Source organism: Botryllus schlosseri, chromosome 9, assembly GCF_051294905.1.
Source record: "Botryllus schlosseri isolate E-star chromosome 9, Bs_hap1, whole genome shotgun sequence".
Classification (NCBI taxonomy): Eukaryota; Metazoa; Chordata; class Ascidiacea; order Stolidobranchia; family Styelidae; genus Botryllus; species Botryllus schlosseri.
This window is the reverse complement of record NC_137244.1, coordinates 21448318-21470321: the sequence shown is the minus strand read 5'-3', so window position 1 is coordinate 21470321 and position 22004 is coordinate 21448318. Positions and strand designations below refer to the sequence as shown.

General features: G+C 40.3%; 2 protein-coding genes and 1 long non-coding RNA gene across 4 annotated transcripts; 2 read left to right on the top strand and 1 right to left on the bottom strand.

Annotated features, from left to right (window-relative positions):
• The first annotated feature begins 4921 nt into the window (after positions 1-4921).
• LOC145447168 (uncharacterized) lies at positions 4922-9432 on the top strand. Of its 2 annotated transcripts, XR_013917480.1 has the most exons (3): positions 4922-6406; positions 8062-8241; positions 9133-9432. It is a non-coding gene; the product is annotated as an uncharacterized LOC145447168 (long non-coding RNA). The 2 variants fall into 2 exon arrangements; XR_013917479.1 differs by lacking the exon at positions 9133-9432 and having other exon boundaries at positions 8062-8313.
• A 7349-nt stretch (positions 9433-16781) lies between these two features.
• On the top strand, positions 16782-18867 carry LOC145446288 (endoplasmic reticulum-Golgi intermediate compartment protein 2-like). The gene is made up of 5 exons (XM_080324541.1): positions 16782-17138; positions 17210-17348; positions 17862-18067; positions 18130-18347; positions 18417-18867. The coding sequence occupies exons 1-5, from the start codon at positions 16960-16962 to the stop codon at positions 18815-18817; spliced, it is 1143 nt and encodes a 380-aa protein (XP_080180667.1). The 5' UTR covers positions 16782-16959; the 3' UTR covers positions 18818-18867.
• Positions 18868-19111: 244 nt separating this feature from the next.
• On the bottom strand, positions 19112-21026 carry LOC145446287 (sphingolipid delta(4)-desaturase/C4-monooxygenase DES2-like). The gene has a single exon (XM_080324540.1). The coding sequence runs from the start codon at positions 20719-20721 to the stop codon at positions 19549-19551; it is 1173 nt and encodes a 390-aa protein (XP_080180666.1). The 5' UTR covers positions 20722-21026; the 3' UTR covers positions 19112-19548.
• Between the last annotated feature and the right edge of the window lie 978 nt (positions 21027-22004).

The window sequence follows — 22004 nt, the reverse complement described above, 5'->3', positions numbered from 1 at the left end:
AAAGTTACGTCACTTTGAAAATTGACAATTTTCTGCTCATTTCGGGTCTGCATATTCAGGTTTTATCAATGCAATATTCAAGAAGGTGTAGCTAGATGTTAGACGACAGTTGAGATACGGCACTTGGATTTATCTGAAGCTTGTCTGATCGTCTATATTTCCAAGTAAAATTTAATGCCCTGTAGGTTAGGGCCAAAGGTTAAATTGAGGGGGAATTTGGTCAATGGTCTAAAATCAGTCAGCCGTTACACGATTTAGACTGCGGATTGCTCAAAAACATATTGAAATATTTTGGAAAATAGGATCTTAAATGAAAGTTTGCTTCAAGGAGACTTCGTTCATAGCTGTTTGATTTTGGCTATTAGACTGTAAAGTGATGAAATTGCAGTTTCAAGAGCACACTTCATTTGCACATGGAAATGCAGTAGTAGTAGGGTGCGTTCGGACATCGAGTCTGGGGTGTGTGTGGACATCATGTCTGGGATGTGTTCCGACATCATGTCTTGGGTGTGTTCGGACTGTGTTGCCATTGAAACGTAGTGTCTGGGGTGAGTTCGGACTGTTTTGCCCCTCGGACATCGTGTCTGGGGTGGGTTCGGACAGTTTTGCAACTCGGACATCGGGCCGAGGGTGTGTTCGGAATGTGTTGCCATTCGGACATCGTGTCTAGGGCGTGTTCGGACATCATGTCAGGGGTGTGTTAGGACTGTGTTGCCACTCGGGCATCGTGTCTGGGCGGGGGGGGGGGGCTCGGACATCATGCCTGGAGTGTGTTAGGATTGTGTTGTCAATTGGACATCGTGTATGGATATTTTTGTGCTGCGCCAGATATGCCTCAGACCTGATATCTGCGCACAATTCTTATCCAGACATGCTCCGGAGCTGATGCCTGCGTACTAAATACCTTCAGGCATTGTCCGAAACGGATATCTGCTCACTTAGTGGACACAGACATACGTCAGACGTGATACCCGCGTACTAAACGACGCGTGACCTATATATGACCTATTTATTTGCGGTTTTTGCTTATATCTGCGAGAGCTGGGTATATTCACAGTAGTGATAGCTGAGTATATCCACATCCGCAGTAGTGATAGCTGAGTATATCCACAGCTATCACTACTCTGGATATACTCACCTCAACTATCACAGATATCACTACTGGGGATGTGGAAATACTCAGCTATCGCTACAGTGGATATACTCAGCTATCGCAGATATCAACAAAAACCGCAAATATAGAGGTCATAGGTCAAACGTCATTTAGGACGCGGGCATCACGTCCGACGCATGTCTATGTCTATTAAGTGCGCATATATCCGGTTCGGACCATGCCTGGGAGTATTTAGCACACAGGTATCAGCTCCGGAGCATGTCCGGATAAAAATAGTGCGCAGATATCAGGTCTGAGGTGTTCGGATTGTTTTGCAACTCGGACATCGTGTCTTGGGGGTGTTCAGATATTATGTCTTGGGTGTGTTCGGACTGTTTCGCAACGCGGACATCGTATCTGGGGGAATTCGGATTGTGCTGTCACTCGGACATCGTGTCTGGAAGGTGTTCGGACATCATGCCTGTGGTGTGTCCGGACTGTGTTGTTACTCAGACATCCATCGTGTCTGGGATATGTTTGTGATGCGCCAAACATGCCTCAGACCTGATATCTGCCACTATTTTAATCTGGACAGTGGACATGCGTCGTAGCTCTTACCTGCGCACAAAATACCCCCAGGCATATTCCGAATCAGATATCTGCGGGTTTAAGGGACACATACATGCATCAGACGTGATACCCGCGTCCTAAACGACATTTGACCAATATATTTGACCTCTATATTTGCGGTTTTTGCTGATATCTGCGATTGCTGGGTATATCTACAGCAGTGATAGCTGAGTATATCCACATCCACAGTAGTGATATCAGTGATAGCTGAGTATATATCCACAGTAGTGATAGCTGTGGATGTACTCAGCTATCACTACTGTAAATTTGGATATACTCAACTACCATTACTGTGGATATACCTAGCTATCGCAGATATCAGCAAAAACGCGTCGTTTAGGACGCGGGCATCACGTCTGACGCATATCTGTGTCCAGATATCCGTTTCGGACAATGCCTGAAGGTATTAGTGCGCAGGCATCAGCTCCGGAGCACGTCTGGATAAAAATAGTGCGCAGATATCAGGTCTGAGGCATGTCTTTAGCAGCACAAACATATCCCAGACACCATGTCCGATTAACAACACAATCCTAACACACTCCAGGCATGATGTCCGAACCCCCCCCCCCCCCCCCCCGCCCAGACACGATGCCCAAGTGGCAACACAGGCCTAACACACCCCTGACATGATGTCCGAACACGCCCTAGACACGATGTCCGAATGGCAACACATTCCGAACACACCCTCGGCCCGATGTCCGAGTTGCAAAACTGTCCGAACCCACCCCAGACACGATGTCCGAGGGGCAAAACAGTCCGAACTCACCCCAGACACTACGTTTCAATGGCAACACAGTCCGAACACACCCAAGACATGATGTCGGAACACATCCCAGACATGATGTCCACACACACCCCAGACTCGATGTCCGAACGCACCCTGCTACTACTGCATTTCAATGTGCATATGAAGTGTGCTCTTGAAACTGCAATTTCATCACTTTACAGTCTAATAGCCAAAATCAAACAGCTATGAACGAAGTCTCCTTGAAGCAAACTTTCATTTAAGATCCTATTTTCCAAAATATTTCAATATGTTTTTGAGCAATCCGCAGTCTAAATCGTGTAACGCCTGACTGATTTTAGACCATTGACCAAATTCCCCCTCAATTTAACCTTTGGCCCTAACCTACAGGGCATTAAATTTTACTTGCAAATATAGACGATCAGACAAGCTTCAGATAAATCCAAGTGCTGTATCTCAACTGTCGTCTAACATCTAGCTACACCTTCTTGAATATTGCATTGATAAAACCTGAAAGTGCAGACCCGAAATGAGCAGAAAATTGTCAATTTTCAAAGTGACGTTACTTTTGACCCCCAAGTCCAATTTGCATAAAATAAAGTTCATCCTGTTTGGAATTAGCTCATCTGTGCGTGTACCAAATTTCAGGAGATTTGGAGAGGTGGTGGTGGGAACATCGGTTGTCTGTGCAGGGAATTGCCCACGTGAAATACACAATTTATCATACTCTCCCGCAATCAGGTGCATCACAGCTGTATTACAGCCCCAGCAAACACAAAACCGTAAAAGGATCATCCGGGATCATCTCGATTAGGTTCTGATTTTCTAAGTGTCGAGGGAATGTCTAAAATACGTAGTAGGATGGTCTTGTGGTTATATTCAATCAGAATAAATTCATACTCGGTGTTGTTCCATCTCATGCATTAGGCTTCGTTATATCCGGTAGTTAACCTAATAATGCAAATTTTCTATCTCTCGCTGGTATGACTAAAATACGTAGAAAGGATGACTTTGTCGGTACATTCAATCACGATGAATTCCTATCCGGTTTTGTTCGATCTTATGCGGTAGCTTCGTTCTATCCATTAGAAAACAATGTTCTCCTTTCGTTGTATTGCGTGAGGATGTCACCGGTGTTGTATATTCGTGTTGTTGCTCTAAGGTCGAACAGTTTTGTTTTCTTCTTATATATATGATCTTCATTATATATATATTCGCTCTTTCGGTAATCTCGCATGTTCAACGAGTATGGCTAATAGTTTTATTCAGAGAATAACTAAATAAGTGAGATGTTGTACGTTTAGGAATATGATTATCGATGCGTGACTTCTAGAATATTTCGGCGATTCAAATTTTACGTCATCGCGCCGGACAAAGATTTGACGCGCAACAGGTCGCAGCCAGGCATAGTTCGCTCTTTCTGTATGGTAAATGCCGTAAATATATAGGAATTGTGACTGACTGAGGTAGCGGGTTAAAGGTATATACGCAGTAGCATATAGCTTATCGGGTATTTCGAATTGCCTGTAGTATATGACGCCTAGAGCTGTTTGACTTTCTGCAAAACAGGTGTAGACAACTATAGAAAAGTTTCAGCTTTTCCAGGCTAGAATTAGAACTAAAGCGTTTTTTCCGAATTAGATTACAATTATATTGCTGGCATTTCGCTCTAATTTAGTGAAATTAGACCACTATAATTATCTAGCTGTCCAAGTCGCTTCAAACATCTGAATTACCGGTACCTATCTACGGTATATCATAATATTTATGCTTGAATTTTCTAGGTATATAAGTCATATAGATATACATACCTGTAGAACACTGATTCGTGATTTGATAAAAGTTGGTGCAAGAATGGACATTTTCAACTTGATGTTGATTAATGGAGCAAAATTTGATATTTGAGTGCCATTATACCTCGAATCCAGTGACAAGATTATTAATCGTTGAAACCAAACGCAGCTGGTTTATGTTGGCCCAGAGAATTTGGCTAGCCAGACCATATTGATAGAATATGGTCACAGTAAGATAATATTTTGGGCTAATTTACCTGAACTTTCCAACATTTGATTTTATATGTCCGCTAAAACAGTTGTTATTCTGCTTTCGAATAAGACCTAAATTGCTGATTTCAATGGTAACTGTGTTTGTCAAAGGCTGTAAAGGTTATTTCTTTTCCATGTTAGATGTTTGTTTGTTTGTGGTGTTCATGGTGGTGGTTCCACTACACTGGTCATTTTACACCAGGCCGGTTCTTATTATTATCATTCCGTATCTGCCCGATTACCAGTGAACTCGGCACTTGATGTGAATTCGGCCGCACAAACTCGGCACTTGGTGAATTCGGCCGTGGTAGATCTCGTAGCGGTACTGGTCACTATGATTGGTTACTGGAATGTTTGCCGGTGAACTTGGCACTTTGAGTGGTTGTCAATGTTGTATAGGCTACGGGGGTCAGGGCATGCGTAGATCACACAGTCACGGCGTGATTAGATCACAGATTGCGTAATCGCGGGAAATAACGCGACGCTCTTCACTTGGTGAACTCGGCCCTTGGAGGAATTGGCACTAGAACACCTTCGCATTAGAAATGCATATTTAATATGAATGAACAGTATCAAAAAGGAAATTTAAACGTGTCGTGGCTTGCGGTAGATCTCGTAATCTTGGGATCCTTCAACCCTGTTATCGAGACACCCTAACCCCAGAGTGGAATCGTCTCTCCAAAGGCAAAAAATAATTTATTTTGACTTGATCATGCGAAACATTTGTTGATGAGGAACACTGGCTTGTCGTGATCGATAAACGAAGAAGCGCGGCTTGATCTTCCACAGTTTCGATCTCACATACAACGCCAAGATCCATCTTCTCAAAACTTACACGACACAGGCCCGTCACTCACGCCATCGATTCCAAGCAGACCGCGCGTGGTCGGTATATGAGCGCTGCGTTATTTCCCGCGGCTACGCAATCCGTGATCTAATCACGCCGTGACTGCGTGATCTACGGATGCCCTGACCTCCTTACAAGATTGACGAATCACTTGATAATACTATTATTAGTTTATTAATTCATATTAATAGCTGTTAATACACTTCATTACACAATTTCCCGAGGGCCGAATTCACCAAGTGCCGAGTTCATCGGCAACCATCTGCCCACTTATAGCACGGCCCACTCCTAGGCTTTTTAAGACATGGCTATGCGGATCAGATGGCGAGGAGGAGCCTAGATAAACGGCCAACACTTCGGTAGGAATTATGGAGTCGACGTGTCAGGCTCGAACCCGCAATTCATTGGTGTTTAGCTATAACGGAGGGTACCACTACGTTACCTCGCCATACCTTGTAAAATGGGACCGTAGCATTTGGCATTTCGTGTTACAATTGACTTTTGTGTGGAAAATTGTGTTCGTTTTAGAAATTATCCGAAACTTTTATTCCGCCATAGATTGTATATGATAAAACGAAGCCACTCACCACAAAGGAGGATTTAAAGAAGTTTGATGACATATTGAATGAAAGCAAAAGCCTTTGCAAGAGATGTTGTATGTTGAATCTGTTTTTTTATTTTCAAATGCTTGCCGATAGCAGACGGTATATATAAACGTAAGATGTGGAAGCTATCAAGGTGTTATGTTTATTATTTTTAGAAATTCAGTCAGTCAAAGTGGACGATCGTATTGCTTGGATTATATTTAGGCTTATTTTGGCATCTTTGAGATGCAACTCTGAACGTGGACGGTCATGAACAGTCAACTAATTCTGTTCCTATATTGACATATCAGACATTTGCACTCGTACCGTTGGCGGCGACAATATTGGTCAGTCAGCAAAAAGCATCATGAAGAAGGTTGCCAGTCTGGTGAAATTATAGCAGAGTCGGAAAGAATGGGAAATACGCTTTCATCAACCTCCATTTGAACAAGATCACATATAGTAAGAGACATTCATGATATGCTGCAAATGTCACTGTGTTCTTTGTCTAGTCACCCCACTCATGTAACTATTGAGGCTTCATGCCAGGGTTGTAACCAAGTCACAAGGCTCCGAGTCGCAAGTCAATCTCACTTTTATAGTTTTGACTCGAGTCATTTTCAATTCACCACCTAGTCAAGTCCGAGTCCAAGTCAGCGAGCAGAGGGCCGAGTCCGAGTTATGGTATTATGACTCGAGCCAGAGTCATTGTGTTAGCTGCTCAGTTTCCAATTTAAGTCTTGTTAAACCAACTTTTTATATATTTTTTGTGATATCGAGTGAGTCGCATTTATAATATACCGTTACGAATTTTCCTTACTTTTAGCAGTTTCTGGCCGCATTTTCAAATACCAGTATCAATAGACGAAATCCCAATAGCGATTTGCTGTACTATTCTTTGAAATAATCATGAAATGTCGGTCTTGGCCGTCTGAGTCTCACGTCATGCGCAATGAGTCAAGTCATTTCCCTACTTTGAGAAGATGACCTGAGTCAAGTCGAGTCAACAGAAAATCCTGACTCGAGTCTTACAACCCTGCTTCATGCAATGAGCATTTACTTTGAAGATAAATAGTAATTAAATAACTGGTTGGTGGTACAAAATTTTAATACTGCTTTCAAAAGTACCTTCATGATAAACGTTATTGAAACCCGAAGAACTTTTCGCGTGCCTATTAAAGAGCTACCGGCACGATAAAGGAAGCAAAACAGAGTTGAATTCAAAACCAGATGGAGAATTATGACGCATTAATGTCGAATTTAGAAATAACATCAACGGAGCCAGAACACAGCAACAATGCAGTGCATAACAACGGTTGCGTAAAACAGTATGACAGCGTGACACAATTCTTTAATTATTTATTATAGTGGTGCCCACCGTAAATACTATTTTATTAAAATCCGAATTTTTCGATGGCAATAACTCCGCTTCCACTTGTTTGAATCGAACCAAATTTGATGAACATCGTTTCTATACATAACCTAACACTTTCATGGGGTGAACAGAAAATTTTCAAATTTTTTTCAGTTATTTTTACATAATAAATATAAACTTTCTTTTCCTGTAGCAATGCGGCTACTGGTTGGAATTGAACCAAATTTGGTGTGTAGGCTTGAATTAGGTAACCTAACAATTTTATCAAGTAGCCAGAACGATTTGAGAAAGAAGTCCTTTTTTAAGAGCCCTAATGTCCATGTCAGAGAAACGTTTTAGGGTAGGCCTACTCACATGTCTCGCAGCGTTCTCTACATAATTGTCAATTGCGATACAAACTGTTCGCTTGTATTGGTTAAGCCATCCAACTTCGAATTGTAAAATGTTGGGAGTCTTGATATCAAATTTTTGAAAGGTGCACTTTGAGAAGATTTCGGAATCTGTCAATTTATACAAAAAAATTTAGCAAATTCTTTGACATATTTCATCCATTTGGGACTCGATCAACGTAAAAGAATTAGTAATTATTTTAAACAATATATTGTATTTGTAGTTGAAGTATAGTAATAATTCTTATGGTTACTGCACTTGTAACGATTCACGGCCATAACTGGAATAATTAGAATGATGTAACTTTCAAATTGTCATGCATTTTGCAACAACATTGTTCTCAATTTTCAAGGTGCTGACCATTGGAGGAAGAATCACCCTTAAGCTGGGAATTCACGATCCGTAAACGCGGCCGACTGTTTCTCTCCTCAAGAGGAAGGAAGAGAAAAGGGGAGCAGAAATAGCAAGAGTGTGACAAGTCGCGTCCATTCGCTTTATTGCGTATTTGCATCCGCGAAGCGCGAAGTAGTAGGTGGGAAAACTAATGGGCGTTTGGTTAGCGCTTTATAAGGTTGACTCCAGCGCTGTATTTGCTAAATGTTGCGGTGAAATAGGGGTGGTGTCATTTGGTATCAATATTGACTATTAAAAGACCATTTGTTAGTGGTCATGGATTTGTTCGGCCAGTATGCAGTAATTTCTGATGGTCACTTCCCGGGCTTCTGTTCTCTAACCCCTCATGATTGTTATTCTGCTTCTAGTAAGACTGTCGATTCTAATGTTTTATCGTATCATTTGTCGGAGGTTTCGCTCGCTTTTTTTACAACGTTTTGCTCTCTGCTAGGTCAATTACTGGCTGAGTATCACTACAGCCTAAGAAACTGCACTAATTCTCATTTTAATGTCTTGCTGGTTATCTTGCTGTCAATTTTAATAATTTGTTAATGTCTATACCAGTGCCGCCACTCAAATGTTTTGTTCTCTGTACACAATATTGTTAGGTCTTCAGCTTTCCAGGCAGAGTATCATTCCACTTTCTAGACTTGAGTATATCTCTCCAACTAGCTGCCAAATAACTGATTCATTTGGATTGTTGAATTGATCATTTTTGACAGAATGTGAAGAAATTTTAGTCAAGAATTCTTTTTGTGTTAGTGGCTGTTTTCAAAGATTGCTGAAGTAGTCATCGTTGCTCTTGATAATCAAGTAGAAGTGGCGATTGAAGTCAGTTCTCTAGTCATATAATAATAAAAAATATAATAATAAAAACTTGAAAACTTGAGTGGAAATAGCCCAGAATCAAATCCATTTTAGTAAGTATGGGTGAAAAAAATGTAGGAGTCATTCGCTACTCGCTACCTCTGCCATTTTCGCAGTACGAATGTCTTGGCTAATAATCGTCATTTTCATTTTATTTCTACAGGGTGTTGAAAAGAAAACGCCAGAGGGATTATCATCATCAGACGATGAAACCTTCTGATTACTGACTGTTCTCATAGTTTCATTCATTGCTACTTGGCCCTACAAATAATTTCGTTCGTTTCATTTTTTACACCGGCATTATTTACTTGCCAATTCGTTTTGAATTAAATTACCGCAAATGTGATTAATATGTAGTAGATAATGTGGTGTGTGTGTGTGTACGCAGCCGTGATCAGGTTATGCCCAGTGGTAGAAAACAGGTTATTATATCAGGATGTTCTTTTAATGTAGGATCTACATTCTACTCACCATGTTTAAAGGCTGTAGCATCTGCATAATATTTACATTGTTGAAGGACATGGAAAAGACATTGAATTGAGTCGACACAAAATCCCCCTTTCTACGACCTGCCGAGATCTAATATCTACTATATCGGGCTCGGCTTTCTACATCTTTGGTCTGTACTGTGTTTACTGGGGCTTTATCAGCGGTATAAGTTGCTACAGCTTTACAGCGGTTGCTTTTGATCGAATGAAAGCCAGATCGAATGAGATCTGCTTACGGCTAGTAGGTTCATGTAGGTTTGCAGGTTGTCAATTACCATATACTCCCGGACCGGGCCAAGTCCGGGTCCAAGTCACTGCGCTGACTGCTCACTGCGCTCAGTTTCCAATTAGAGATGGGTATTTACTTTTCGCCCACACCATCGAGATGCTTTGACGACGGAGATGCAATACGGCCTTTGTAGCAAGGTCGTCTTAAAGTCTGCACCCCTGTTTTTCTCTCGTCCATGCTATCCGTGATTGCTGACTGCTGAGCGCCTACCTTCAGATAAACCGCGGATACCAGTTTTCGAGTCTTTGGTCTGACCCTGCCGGGAATCGAGCCCACGACCTACCGAAGTCGGAGTGCCGCAGAGGTGGTCAAAGTAGTGAAGAAAGCTACTCAAGTAGAAGTAGAAGTAGCGACGAAAAAATCTACTCAAGTACGAGTAGAAGTACTTCTTCCATAAGCAACCTAAAACTACTTGAAGTAGCAGTAGAATTTACTGACTTTAAAAGTACTCAAGTAAGTAAGTAGTTGTGAAAACGATCCGAAATCGTTCACATGGATTGTAAAAAGGTGCAAATTGAACTATGCGAAAGGTGACGATCGAGCTTGATTCATATTGATGCATACTAGCAGGTATCCAATTTTCGATAGCATAAGCATTCGTCCACATCATAGGATGAAAATGATAGTATTATTATGGAAATGCGAAACTTATCCCCTGTTTTCTCGAACAGCACGTTTTAGAAAATAGCATGGTAGGGTGTCATCCCCCATATTATAAGGTCCGTAGTTTAGTCGAAAAGCAATACGGAGAAGTTGTATAGGATACGGTGTAAACACTTTGCGCGATTAGTAAACGTTAATGAAAATATGCGGGACCGTAAAAATGTCATATTGTGTAGCTTTATTTCCGGAAATTAAAGGCATTAGCCTACACTTGCTTTTATACTTCAACATGTAGGGAAGCGAGTGGCGCAGTTGGTTAAGCACCAGCGCCACGACACCAATGGCAGTGGTTCGAACCCTGATGGTTCGGACTAACTTCTATGTGTCAGAGGCTATATGGGCTCCTCATCGCCGACCTCGCTGTAATTGCGGTGACACAAAAAGCGTAGATATGACAGTGGGTCGAGCTATAAGTCGACGACAAAAAGTAGCCTACCGATGAAAGCATAGAAGAAGATGATCCTGATGGAAGATTGAACTACTTCTACTTGACAAACTGAAAATAGCGAAAAGTAAGTAAGTAGATCACAAAATATTACGATGTAGAAGTAGAAGTAGCGGAAATCAGATCTACTTGAGTAAGTACCAGAAGTAGAGGAAAACTACTTGAATACTTCGGAAAAGTAGAAGTACTTCGTTACTGACCATCTCTAAGTCGTATGCATCACCATCTCGCTCAGTTAACTTTTTGTTAAACCCACTATTCATAACTCGCTTTTCGGTGCTATCGAACGGTTCGCATTTATAATATACTAATTTTCTTGTCTTTTAAAAGTTTGTGGTCGCATTTTCAAGTAGCCTACCGCTACCAATAGCCGATATACTAATAGTGTGCTTATACTTTCTTATTCATCGAAATTACAATGAAATGTCTGTCTTGGCCGCTTCATTCTGGAGTCATATGACTTGGTTCGAGTCATGCGCGATGACACGAGTCCAAGTCGAGTCATTACACAGATTGACTCGAGTCGAGTCATTTCCGTGTTTTGAGAAAATGACTCGAGTCAAGTCGAGTCATCAAAAAATCGAGACTCGAGTCGTCAAGTCGTGACTCCGAGTCATTACAACCCTGTGTCGTAGATCGATTACAGTGAGCCGTGAGATTTGCTTGTGTCCTCGCCATAGGACCCTATGGTTTAACCATCTGTTTATCACATCGCATTGTGTTTTGCGTTTAGCTTTGTGCATAAATTGTGTGTCTTGAGCAGGTAAAAAGTAATAGAGGAAGCATCAGTATCAGTTTAATAATATATTTTCATCATTTCAAAAACACCACAAAACTGCGATAAAATGAAGAGATAGGAAAGTGTCGAAATGACTTGGAGTAGTCTTTGAAAATCAGACACCCACTTGGGCCTACGCGATGTAAAGAAGAGGCATGCACACTGAATGAGAAGTAAAGCAGAGATTATATAAGGCAATAATCGACAAAATGAGGTGGCTTGTGGCGGAAAGTGACGTAGATATGCTAGGTCGTGGTCCGGTCATCTTGCGGGCTGTCTAGTATTCATTTAGAAAAAATTGAATGTATTTCGACTCGAATGTGGACATGCTCGACGACTGTCAGGGAGCAGGCGAGATGCTGTTCAACAAGTGACGCCCGCCATAGGCTACTTGATAGAACGATGCGTTTTCTGTTATTCCGTTCTGATCATATGATAGTTGATTTTCGAGGACGCGTGTGTGCTGTACTTGTGCGCTTTTAACCAGAGGTGGTCAGTAACGATGTACTTCTACTTTTTAAAAGTACTCAAGTAGTTTTCCTATAATTCTGGTCCTTACTAAATGGATATTTTTTTCACAACTTCTACTTCGTAATATTTTGTGAACTATACTTACTCACTTTTCGCTATTTTCAGTTTGTCAAGTGGAAGTAGTTTAAAAAGATCGGCTAAGGAATTTTAGGGCTGTTTTCAAGTTTTCAATCTTCTATGTTCAGAGCACCAAATCTCTCAGCTGCACATCCAGGCCCCCGTGGGCATGGCAATAATATGGATGATCCGATGTTATAGTGTTATAGGGTTATATAATTGGGTTATAGTTTTGATCTGAACAAGTCACACACAATGTACAATGCGATAAGACACGATGCGATGTAATGAACAGATAGGAGGATATCGAACGATACGCAGTTGCGATCTTTTTAGTCTGACATCCACATCGGCCTAGAGTGCCCGATGTAACAGTTCTTTTTCGATGTTGATCTTTTTTTGAAGCCACTGCCCTTTCTAGTTCTTTCCATTCCTTGTGAGTGCTTTCTTCCGTCGGGTCTTTGTCTGGGCTTTTTTTTTCAGTGAAAGAACGGCGGAGGCGGAGGAAGACTAGCCCAGATGAACCTAGAACGACAATCGAACCAGGGCCGCCCGATTCGATCATATTGGCGACGATGCGGCGTGAACGGAACCACACAACGCGCTACCTAAAGTATATTCTCCGATACTTTCGTGAAAACATATTTGTCACTCCCTAAATGCACCTTTCGCGAAGAGCGACGAAAATTCTGGTCTTTAATTATTTTTTATGAGAATTAAATGTTGGTACTATGCGAAAACAGCCCCAACATTCGTCAGGCTATCTTTCTGATTAGAGGATTACACTACTTATACTTGACAACTGAAAATAGCGAGAAGTAAGTAAGTAGATCACAAAATTTTACGAAGTAGAATTATCTGGAATCAGATTTACTTGTGTAAGTGCCGCAAGTAGCGGAAAACTACTTGAGTACTTCGAAAAAGAAAAAGTACTTAGTTACTGACCAGTGACCACCTCAGCCTAATACCATACGTCCTACTTTTTCAGGAAATTGAAAATTACTCCGAGGACGTGTAAATATCCTCCTTTGTGGCAATTCGTCCATCTTTACAGTTTTTACAGCTAGTATAATGGACAGAGTCAACTGAAAATCGGTACAAATGCACGCGCTGAGTCATTTGCAACAAGGCTATCGTCAAAATCAAGACAGATAAATACCAGCTTCTGCGTAAAATCACGTACCGCTACAGAGTACATATGGATTCACACTTTCACAGAGATATATTGGCCAATATCATTTTCGCACACCGGACTATGCACGAGAAAATAAAAGGGACAAGAACTACCAAGGAACCGCTATCAACATGGGCTCAGGCTATGCGGACGATCTGTAATTCTTTTTTAAAGACCAAACTTCTCTTCAGGAAGGTCTAAAACTGCTATCAGAAGTTCTTACTGAGTTTGGATCAGAGTTGGATCAATTGTAATTTGTAATTGTAATTGAATGTAATAATTACATTTTTCAATGTAATTGTAATGTAATTGTAATTGAAGCATTTTTGTTTTGTGTAATTGTAATTGTAATTGTAATTTGACAAAAATTTTGCTCAATTACAATTTCAATTACATTAAATTGCTATTGAGACCTGACAAGCACATACAAAATAATTGACTTATAATGCATTCTCTTTAAATGTCGACAAGAAATTTCGTGGATCCATTCGCGGAAGCCCTTGACTGCGCCCTTGCGGGCGAAGTTTTTTTTCTATTTTTACCGCTATGCTGGCCTAGGCTGCCATTGTATACAATTTTTAGATTACTAACCAACGGATGGATTCGCAACACGTGACTCACGATTGAATACGCCGAGAAGCGAACTGCTGAGCCGGCTAAAAGCAGCAGAATTGATATTCCCATAGCTGGCGATCCAAGCGTCGAAATTTGATATGTATGGTCCTAATCGAAAGCTAGTGTCGCACTGATTCCGCAATAAAAGTATATTTCCAGGCAATGGTACCATCCCAAAATAGTCGTGAAAGTCTGGGAATCGGCATTGTTCTGAACAATCGCTAGGCGTAATTGGTAATTGTTGTGGTCATGCTGCTGCAGCGCTCTCACTTTTCAGAACTGTCGGCCTTAAACGGCTATTTTGGAGCAGTTACATTGCCCTGACGAGATTTTATTTTGTATTTTCGGAATTAGTACATCAATAGCTTACGATAAAGAACAGATGCATCAAATTTGGACGCATGGATCGCCAGCTCTAGGACCACAAAGTTTGCTGCTTTTAGCCGGCTCTGCAGTACGTTTGTCGGTGCATTCATCCGTGACTCACATCTTGGGCATCTATCCGTGGGTTGGCAATCTACAATACGATTTCAGAACACGATGCTGCATCGTTATTTCGTCTGGCTAACTAACCAGACCACCGGATATTATATAACGTCTTATCTGACAAAGCACGGTTTTGTTTTCACTCCTCATCCTAATTCCTACGTCCCTCGATAAAAATAATGTTATTTCTTTAATTATATACTATATACGCAAATCCAACACGTGCATATGTTATAATACTTTTTCAACGACATACTGCACTCTATCCTTAATCCTAACCCATAGGAAATTATAGGTAAATAACATTTTACATTTCCAATTACGTGAGCCATAATTACCAAGCATACAAAACACGCTTATATTACGTCACAATGACATCTCACATAGCATACTATGTACGCACATAAACGCATTTATTACCACACAATCTGAACTAGACTTGAATCGTTGTTAAATACGACGCTACGGTTGTCAAGGAGCACGGTTGAATTTATGATTATTCAATTACATGTTCAACAGCAGCAATTGTAATTGTAATTGTAATGTAATTGAAGCATGCAAGGAGTAATTGTAATTGTAATTGTAATTTGATATTTTTAGCATGAAGTAATTGTAATTGTAATGTAATTGAAACATTCATGAAAGTAATTGTAATTGTAATTGTAATTGAACTGAAATAATGTAATTGATCCAACTCGATCTGGTTTGGATTGCAAATTAATGAGTATAAAACAAAAACTATGATATTTAACCACAATGAGGAACTGACTTACCCGACTTCAATCTGCTCTCTCCATAATCACGACATTGAAAACGTGAAAACTTTCAAATACCTTGGCTGCATGATTCACTATAACGAAACGAATGTGGGGGTATCCGAAATCAACAATAGGGTCAGCTCGGCTCATGCAGCTTTCCAAACCTATAAATACCTGCTTCGAAACTTCAGAATTTGGATTGGTACAAGAATAAAATTTTTGAATGGCTTTGTGCGAAGTCGACTCACATATGGCTGCAGTGATGGTCTCTTTCGGAAAATCAAAGAAGCGTCCTGGATGTCTGCTACAGACAATTTTTGCGAAAAATGGTACACGGAGGCTACACTCGAAGGGGAACCGATCACGCATTCAAAATTAGCAATCAGAATCTTCATAGAATCTGTCGGACTGAAGACCTTTCAGCATTCATTGATCACCAACAAGCTAAATTTCTTGCACACATAATTCGAAAACCTAATGACAGTGTCGTGAAGTCAATATCGTTTGAAGGTAAAAGGAGAACGAAAAAAGGAAGACCCTCCGCAACGCTGATGAACAATGTCCTCTATCGGAACGACACCGACATCAGGACGTTCTCAAAAGCAGCACTTTCGCGGGAAATTTAATTTATAGCCTAAATCTTTGATGCTCTCTTTTTTGATGGATATTTCCATCATCTCGGTGATGGTGCTCTAAGTCTGTACGCAGACAGAGCTAGACCTATATAAAAGTCATTCAAGCGCGATCCCTAAATGTTACTGTTACATCAGAGTGTACTCAAATCATATCCTAAAAAGGAGGAGTTCTCGAACTGGGGGCGTGAAAGCATTTGAAGGGGCGCGCGATACTGCAGTCAACTGAATTTTTTTGACGCGGTGCGATTTACCTCTATCTCATAGCTATTTCTCTTTGTACAGCCAGAATTTCATATTGGACTATTCTCTCCTTAGCAGCCATTAACTTCCATGCCCACAAACTGATCTTCCGTTAGGATTTCTAGCATTCTGGTTGTTTTTTATTTTAAGATATGACGATAAGGGGTGTGTGATATTTTTTGCTATCATAAAGGAGGGGCTGAGAACCACTGCCGTAATGACTTCCAGATTTCATTTTTTTTGCAGCACACTGTGGTAAAGGACAACAAAAATCTTTTCTATAAATCTGCAAAATTTGTATTGAATCGAAGAAACCATTCTTGTTGTTTAAACTAAAAGTGATAGGCATTACCCTGATATAAATACTTGTAATGCGAGCACTAGGATATTTTTGTTGCCTGGTTAGCGGGCCCAATTTCATCAAGAATTAGGAAATACTTGTGGTTGGTTTTCTTGGTAATGGTAGTGGTACTGATACATTTGTTTTGTTTGTTAATAATGAACTTTGCAATTTACAAACCATAATTTGATACGTTTTCCATAAGTTGTAATGATTTGCGTTGATCTTGTTTTCTGCTAATGAGTACACTCTGGTTACATTCTGGCATAGAAAATCAATGGTCCGATATGGTCCATTGAACTATTAGTCAATTTCTTATCCGGAAGCGGAACCCAACCTGACCATTCAGCAACATTTCTTGTAAATAACTAAATTTCATCGCAAAAGGGTCCATTCACGAAAGGACTGTGTATTACGTTATGTAAGTTACCTGTAGTTCGTAGTTGAAATGTCCTATTGAAACATACGGTACGTTACATACGTCAAGCAGCATGCTGCGTTATCGCGGTCCAAAACCTAGCATCTCCCAGGTAAAGGAACTTGATGCGTTTCCAAAAATACCCGAAACGTATACAGAGTCATCCGCCCGAGGAGGAGCGCTTGCAATAATAACGTTTGCTATCATCCTAGTCCTCACGCTTTCAGAGATAATATATTTTCTGGATACCAGGTATGATGACATGTCATTCTATACATCATAGGGTGCATTGTTTGACGTTAACCTCTTTTCATTTCGATCAGATTGAAGTACCGCTACGAAGTCGATATAAAACACGATGAGAAAGTCGCCCTTAATTTTGATATTACAGTTGCAACTGCTTGTAACCTTATTGGTGCTGATGTTGTAGATGTGACTGGTCAGGCATGGGTGTTCGAAAAGGTATCCTGTCAGTATTTCATATAGTAGTTCTAATTAGGTCTTGATGACACAAGGCTTCAAGTACTTGGATCTGCGCCAAATATAATAGTAGTGACTCATTTTGAGTAGCAATAGTATATATTTCCGAGTAACGAAATTATAAGCCCTTAGCATTATGATCTATTTGATCTGAGGAATAGTTTTGAAAACATCTTGTCACCAAGGGAAAGTTTACCACCAAGTTTACCACTCAAAGGCCAAAACATGTTGCTCGAGCCTACAAATATTCGTAAAAATTTCTGTGCAGTAGCCCACTTCATTATCACAATGCATTATGAAGTAATATGAATGAGAAAGACTAACTTGTTTTGAAATGGCATTGTTAATCCATTTGTAGTGCAAAGAAGTAAGAAGTATGATGCATTGGCTACAGGTGGTACCCTAATACATACTCAGGAGTAGAATCAGTGGAATATGATCAACCATAGACCTAACTCAGTGGTGTATAAAGCATAAGATTTACTGCTTTTGAAGGGAATGGTTGAAAAACCAGTTTCATTTGATCTTACCCCAAGAGAAGCCAGCAACAGAATATCTCTTCAGTATGCCAAAAAGTCACTGCTCCGTGAAAAAGATGGCGCAAAATTAAGTGAAGTAGCAATCAAAATGGGATTCAATGCTACGGAACTGTACTTCCAAACACCGAAGGATGGTGTAAGCAGAGGAAAAGACTCTTGCAGGCAAGCCACGTTGTATGTTGCCAGGTCCTTATCCATCTGCTTGATTGTATTTCCCTTTTTAGGTTCTTTGGCAATGTTCATATAAACAAGGTTTCTGGAAATTTTCACATCATAGCTGGGAAGTCGTTGCCTATGAGAGGAGGTCATGCGCACCTCTCATTTGTCGGTGACAATCTACGGTACAACTTCTCGCACCGAATCAACCATTTATCATTCGGCGATATGAAAGTTGGATTTATAAACATTCTTGATGGTAATGAATTTATCACCAACGAACCGAGTAAGTCTTTAATAATGCACTTTCTCATCAATTTGCACGCTTTTTTAATGAAGGATTGATTCTTCCAAGGTACTGTCTTCAACTACTACTTAGATGCTGTATCAACTAGGATAAGTTCTCGAAGAATTAACACGGACACGTACCAGTTTTCTGTATCTGAGCAGACACGTTCTGTTGATCACGCCTCCGGCAATCATGGAATGCCAGGGATATTCTTCAAGTATACTTTCTCTCCTCTTGCAGTTAATATTGACGAGCAATCCATGCCTATTGGAAGGTTTCTTGTCAGACTATGCGGCGTAATCGGTGGTGTATTCGCTACATCCATTATACTTAATAATGTTGTTACCGGTGTGGTTGATTCAATGCAGAAAAAACTTGAAACGAGACCAAAAAGCCCAGTCTTACCCAGTGTGTCTCTTGTGGCTGCCGCTGAACCACCAAATCAAAAAGTCCCTTTACTCAACTAGCAACAGACGTTGATGCGAAACAATACACAGATGGAGATATCTATATACAATGAAGAAGATGGAGATATCTATATACAATGAAGGTTACTGTCGCTGTAGACAAAATTGCACTAAGTGCACTTTTCGTATTCCATATACTCATTGCTAGCTAGCTCCTAGCCAAAGATCGAAACCGTCGGCCTTATGTGGATGTCGTTCTTCTGCGGACTCCATGGCCAAAGTGCATAAAGTTGAAAATTTGAACACAACATTGTGACCTGCAGATTATCTATGAATTATTGCTTGCAATAAATGTTGAATTATATAATGGACTTTATTGTGTTCATCGACGAGTAAGCAAAAATAATTTGATACTTTTTCAGGCAAAAATGAAAACATCTGAGACTAAGAGTCATCTACTAGTGCAAGCATCATGAACAAATCCACGTGTCTCAGCCAACTAGAGTATCGCCAGAGCCTCGAGAACATTGTTGATGGTTGATTTGAATTTCATCATATCACATAACTAGAAAAAAAAACAATTCACACTGATGCAACAGGTCAATAGAATGCAATGATCAACAATAGCACCGACCGTGATTGGGCCAGCAACGAAAACATAGTATTTCGTGCATAAATTTCTTGACGGATTCAGAGTACCACTTTATAAATATTGACTAGTTCAATTAGATATGTGCAAAAGAAGAAATCTTGGTGATAGAACTATTGGAAAATAGACTGCGGTGTTGCAATTAATCCAAGCGTGTTTCGTTGAATTTTGCTTGATGATGTGTCATGTCGGAGAGCATCCTTTCGCTGATTCCATCAGACAAGTGCCTTACGTAACCGTTGCTGTCTTTGAACACAACGTTATCTGGTGTCGGAAGTGCTACACAGTTACAATGGTTTTCAGTGGTATCATTGTCGCTGCTCTCCTCTTTGACTTCTTTCTTTGGGATCAATCGGTCCTTTGCATCGAATGATCGCTTCACTCTGGCCCTCGGGCCGATCGATGGATCGAAAATGAAGTCGTAGAGAACTCGACACCAGGAATCGTGCGTGGGTATGTTGTCATAGTAGTCAGGAACGATCTTTTTCATTAGTGGCAGCTTGCAGCCAGGAATTGAAGGGAAATCGTGGTGCTCCATGTGATAACCAACATTGAAAGTAATCAAATTAAGACAGCCGTAATAGGAGTATGTCTCATGTCCTTTCAAGAACATGTAATGCTCCGATATAAAATGACCCGAAATGGGATGTAATCCAAGACACAAAATCGTTCCGGCAAGTAGGTAAACTACTGGTTTCACTCCCCAGAAGTATAGAATCGCGCCATCAAACAGAATCTGGAATATTGTGTTGTGTACTTCAAGCATAGTCATAGGTTTTGGTTTAACGATCATGGGACGTAATGCATAGAAAAATGGATTGAGGAAAAGCCACAGCACTTTCAGAGCACTGTTTGAGAAAAATTGTGCTTCCCATTCTGTTGGAATGTCCGTATCAAGGCCATCGCCACCAAGAAATCTGTGATGATCCACATGGTACTTCTTGAATCCAATAGACATTGGCGCGCCAAGGGGTAAGTTAGCAAACATTCCAAAGTACCGGTTCCATTTGGCTTTGCTGGTGCCAAAAGCGGTATTATGGGAGATATCATGGATTGCAAGCGTCAACGAGTGGTTGATGACCCCACCAAATGCATAGGCCCAGAATATCACCCATCCCCAGCTCAGGTCTTGCACCAAGTAACATGAGACAACCTGACTGGCCACCATGGCTGCGACAATATACTTGAAGTGTGGATCCACCCCAAAGAGTTGCTTTATTTGTGGATAAGTCTTCAGCATGGCTTTTCTTCTGTCAGAATGTGGCTGGTCGGAATAGACCCATTCAAAGTCATCCCTGCTAATTTTGGCACCCATCCCCTAAAATCCTATAATTCTGTTACGAGATGATAACTGGTAAAAGACTAGTAGAGATATACACATCTTGGCATGGAACGAAATTTTTTCCAACTGAATCACATAAAATATGAACAATTAGCGGGCAACATTAAAAATATTGTGTACCAATCTTGAGTTGGCTAATATAACTTATACGGTAGTCTATCTTTCTTACAACACAAACACAAGGTCTTAACGATTAATATCATATAGAATTACATTGAAAATAATCTACAATAGCTTGACGTCCATGCAACCTGTGACCGCTTCTCTCCATCTGTATACTCTATAGTCAAATTGTATCTTATAAGTCGATTACCGTACAGCAATATTTAATCATAACACTAGATTAATCATTGTGATGAAAAGGGCAATCATTATGGGTATAGTCATATACAATCAACTCAAGAGTGAACAAGATGAGCATAGGCTACTATTTTCAATAAAATATTGATTTATATTTGATCCAACTGCCTATACACCAAAATAACAGATGAAGCAATTGCAAGTGGGCGGAAGCTTAGAATCTTAGATTTACTGTGAATATATATAAAATCCATGCAGCAGTAATGACAGATTCAAATCTTTATTTCAAGGGTTCGCATTCGGGGAACTCGTGCCCGAGATTGATCATCATGGGATACGAAGATCCTTGGGTCGCAGGGCACCTTTTCAAATAGATTTCACAGTACACCTTGGTGGGATTGTAAACGATAATTATGCCGCTGCGATCTTTGCTTTGATAAAACAATTATCTACAAATAATTGTTATTATTTAGTATCGTCATGTGGATGTTTTACTTGCTCCAGCAGAAAATGAAGGGGTTAGAATTTTTGAAATTGACCAAGTTAGCAATGTAATGTCAGCATCCATTTATCAGAGTTAAGTACCGATGCATGCGTAACGGCCGGTAATACTGGTTCAAGCCCTTTAATGTTTAATCGAGCAACAAAAGCAATTTAATTTACCAATATATATAGACCTAAAAATAATTTGTTTAATGGTAAAAACAAAGCTCTGATCTGACAATGACAAAGAGGCACGATCAGAAAAAAGGTTGAGAAACGCTACTCAATATTTAATATCACACTTTTGTAAAAGACCCACACTTCGCATTTAGATTCAGTACCAAAGAATTAACAATCGTCCTGCTGCTAGATCTTCTATTAAATACACAATAATAATATCTGAAATCTTGTGAAGTTCAAGCCTATCTGGATACGCACTGACTTGTATACACGTTCACATGTCATCCGGACAC

Excerpts from the sequence above, each read along its gene's own strand:
- LOC145446287 (XM_080324540.1), bottom strand. The coding sequence starts at position 20,721 with ATGGGTGCCAAAATTAGCAGGGATGACTTTGAATGGGTCTATTCCGAC.
- LOC145446288 (XM_080324541.1), top strand. The coding sequence starts at position 16,960 with ATGCTGCGTTATCGCGGTCCAAAACCTAGCATCTCCCAGGTAAAGGAA. Across the intron at positions 17,139-17,209 it reads ATATATTTTCTGGATACCAG|ATTGAAGTACCGCTACGAAG; the intron begins GTATGATGACAT and ends CATTTCGATCAG. Across the intron at positions 17,349-17,861 it reads AGGCATGGGTGTTCGAAAAG|GGAATGGTTGAAAAACCAGT; the intron begins GTATCCTGTCAG and ends CTGCTTTTGAAG.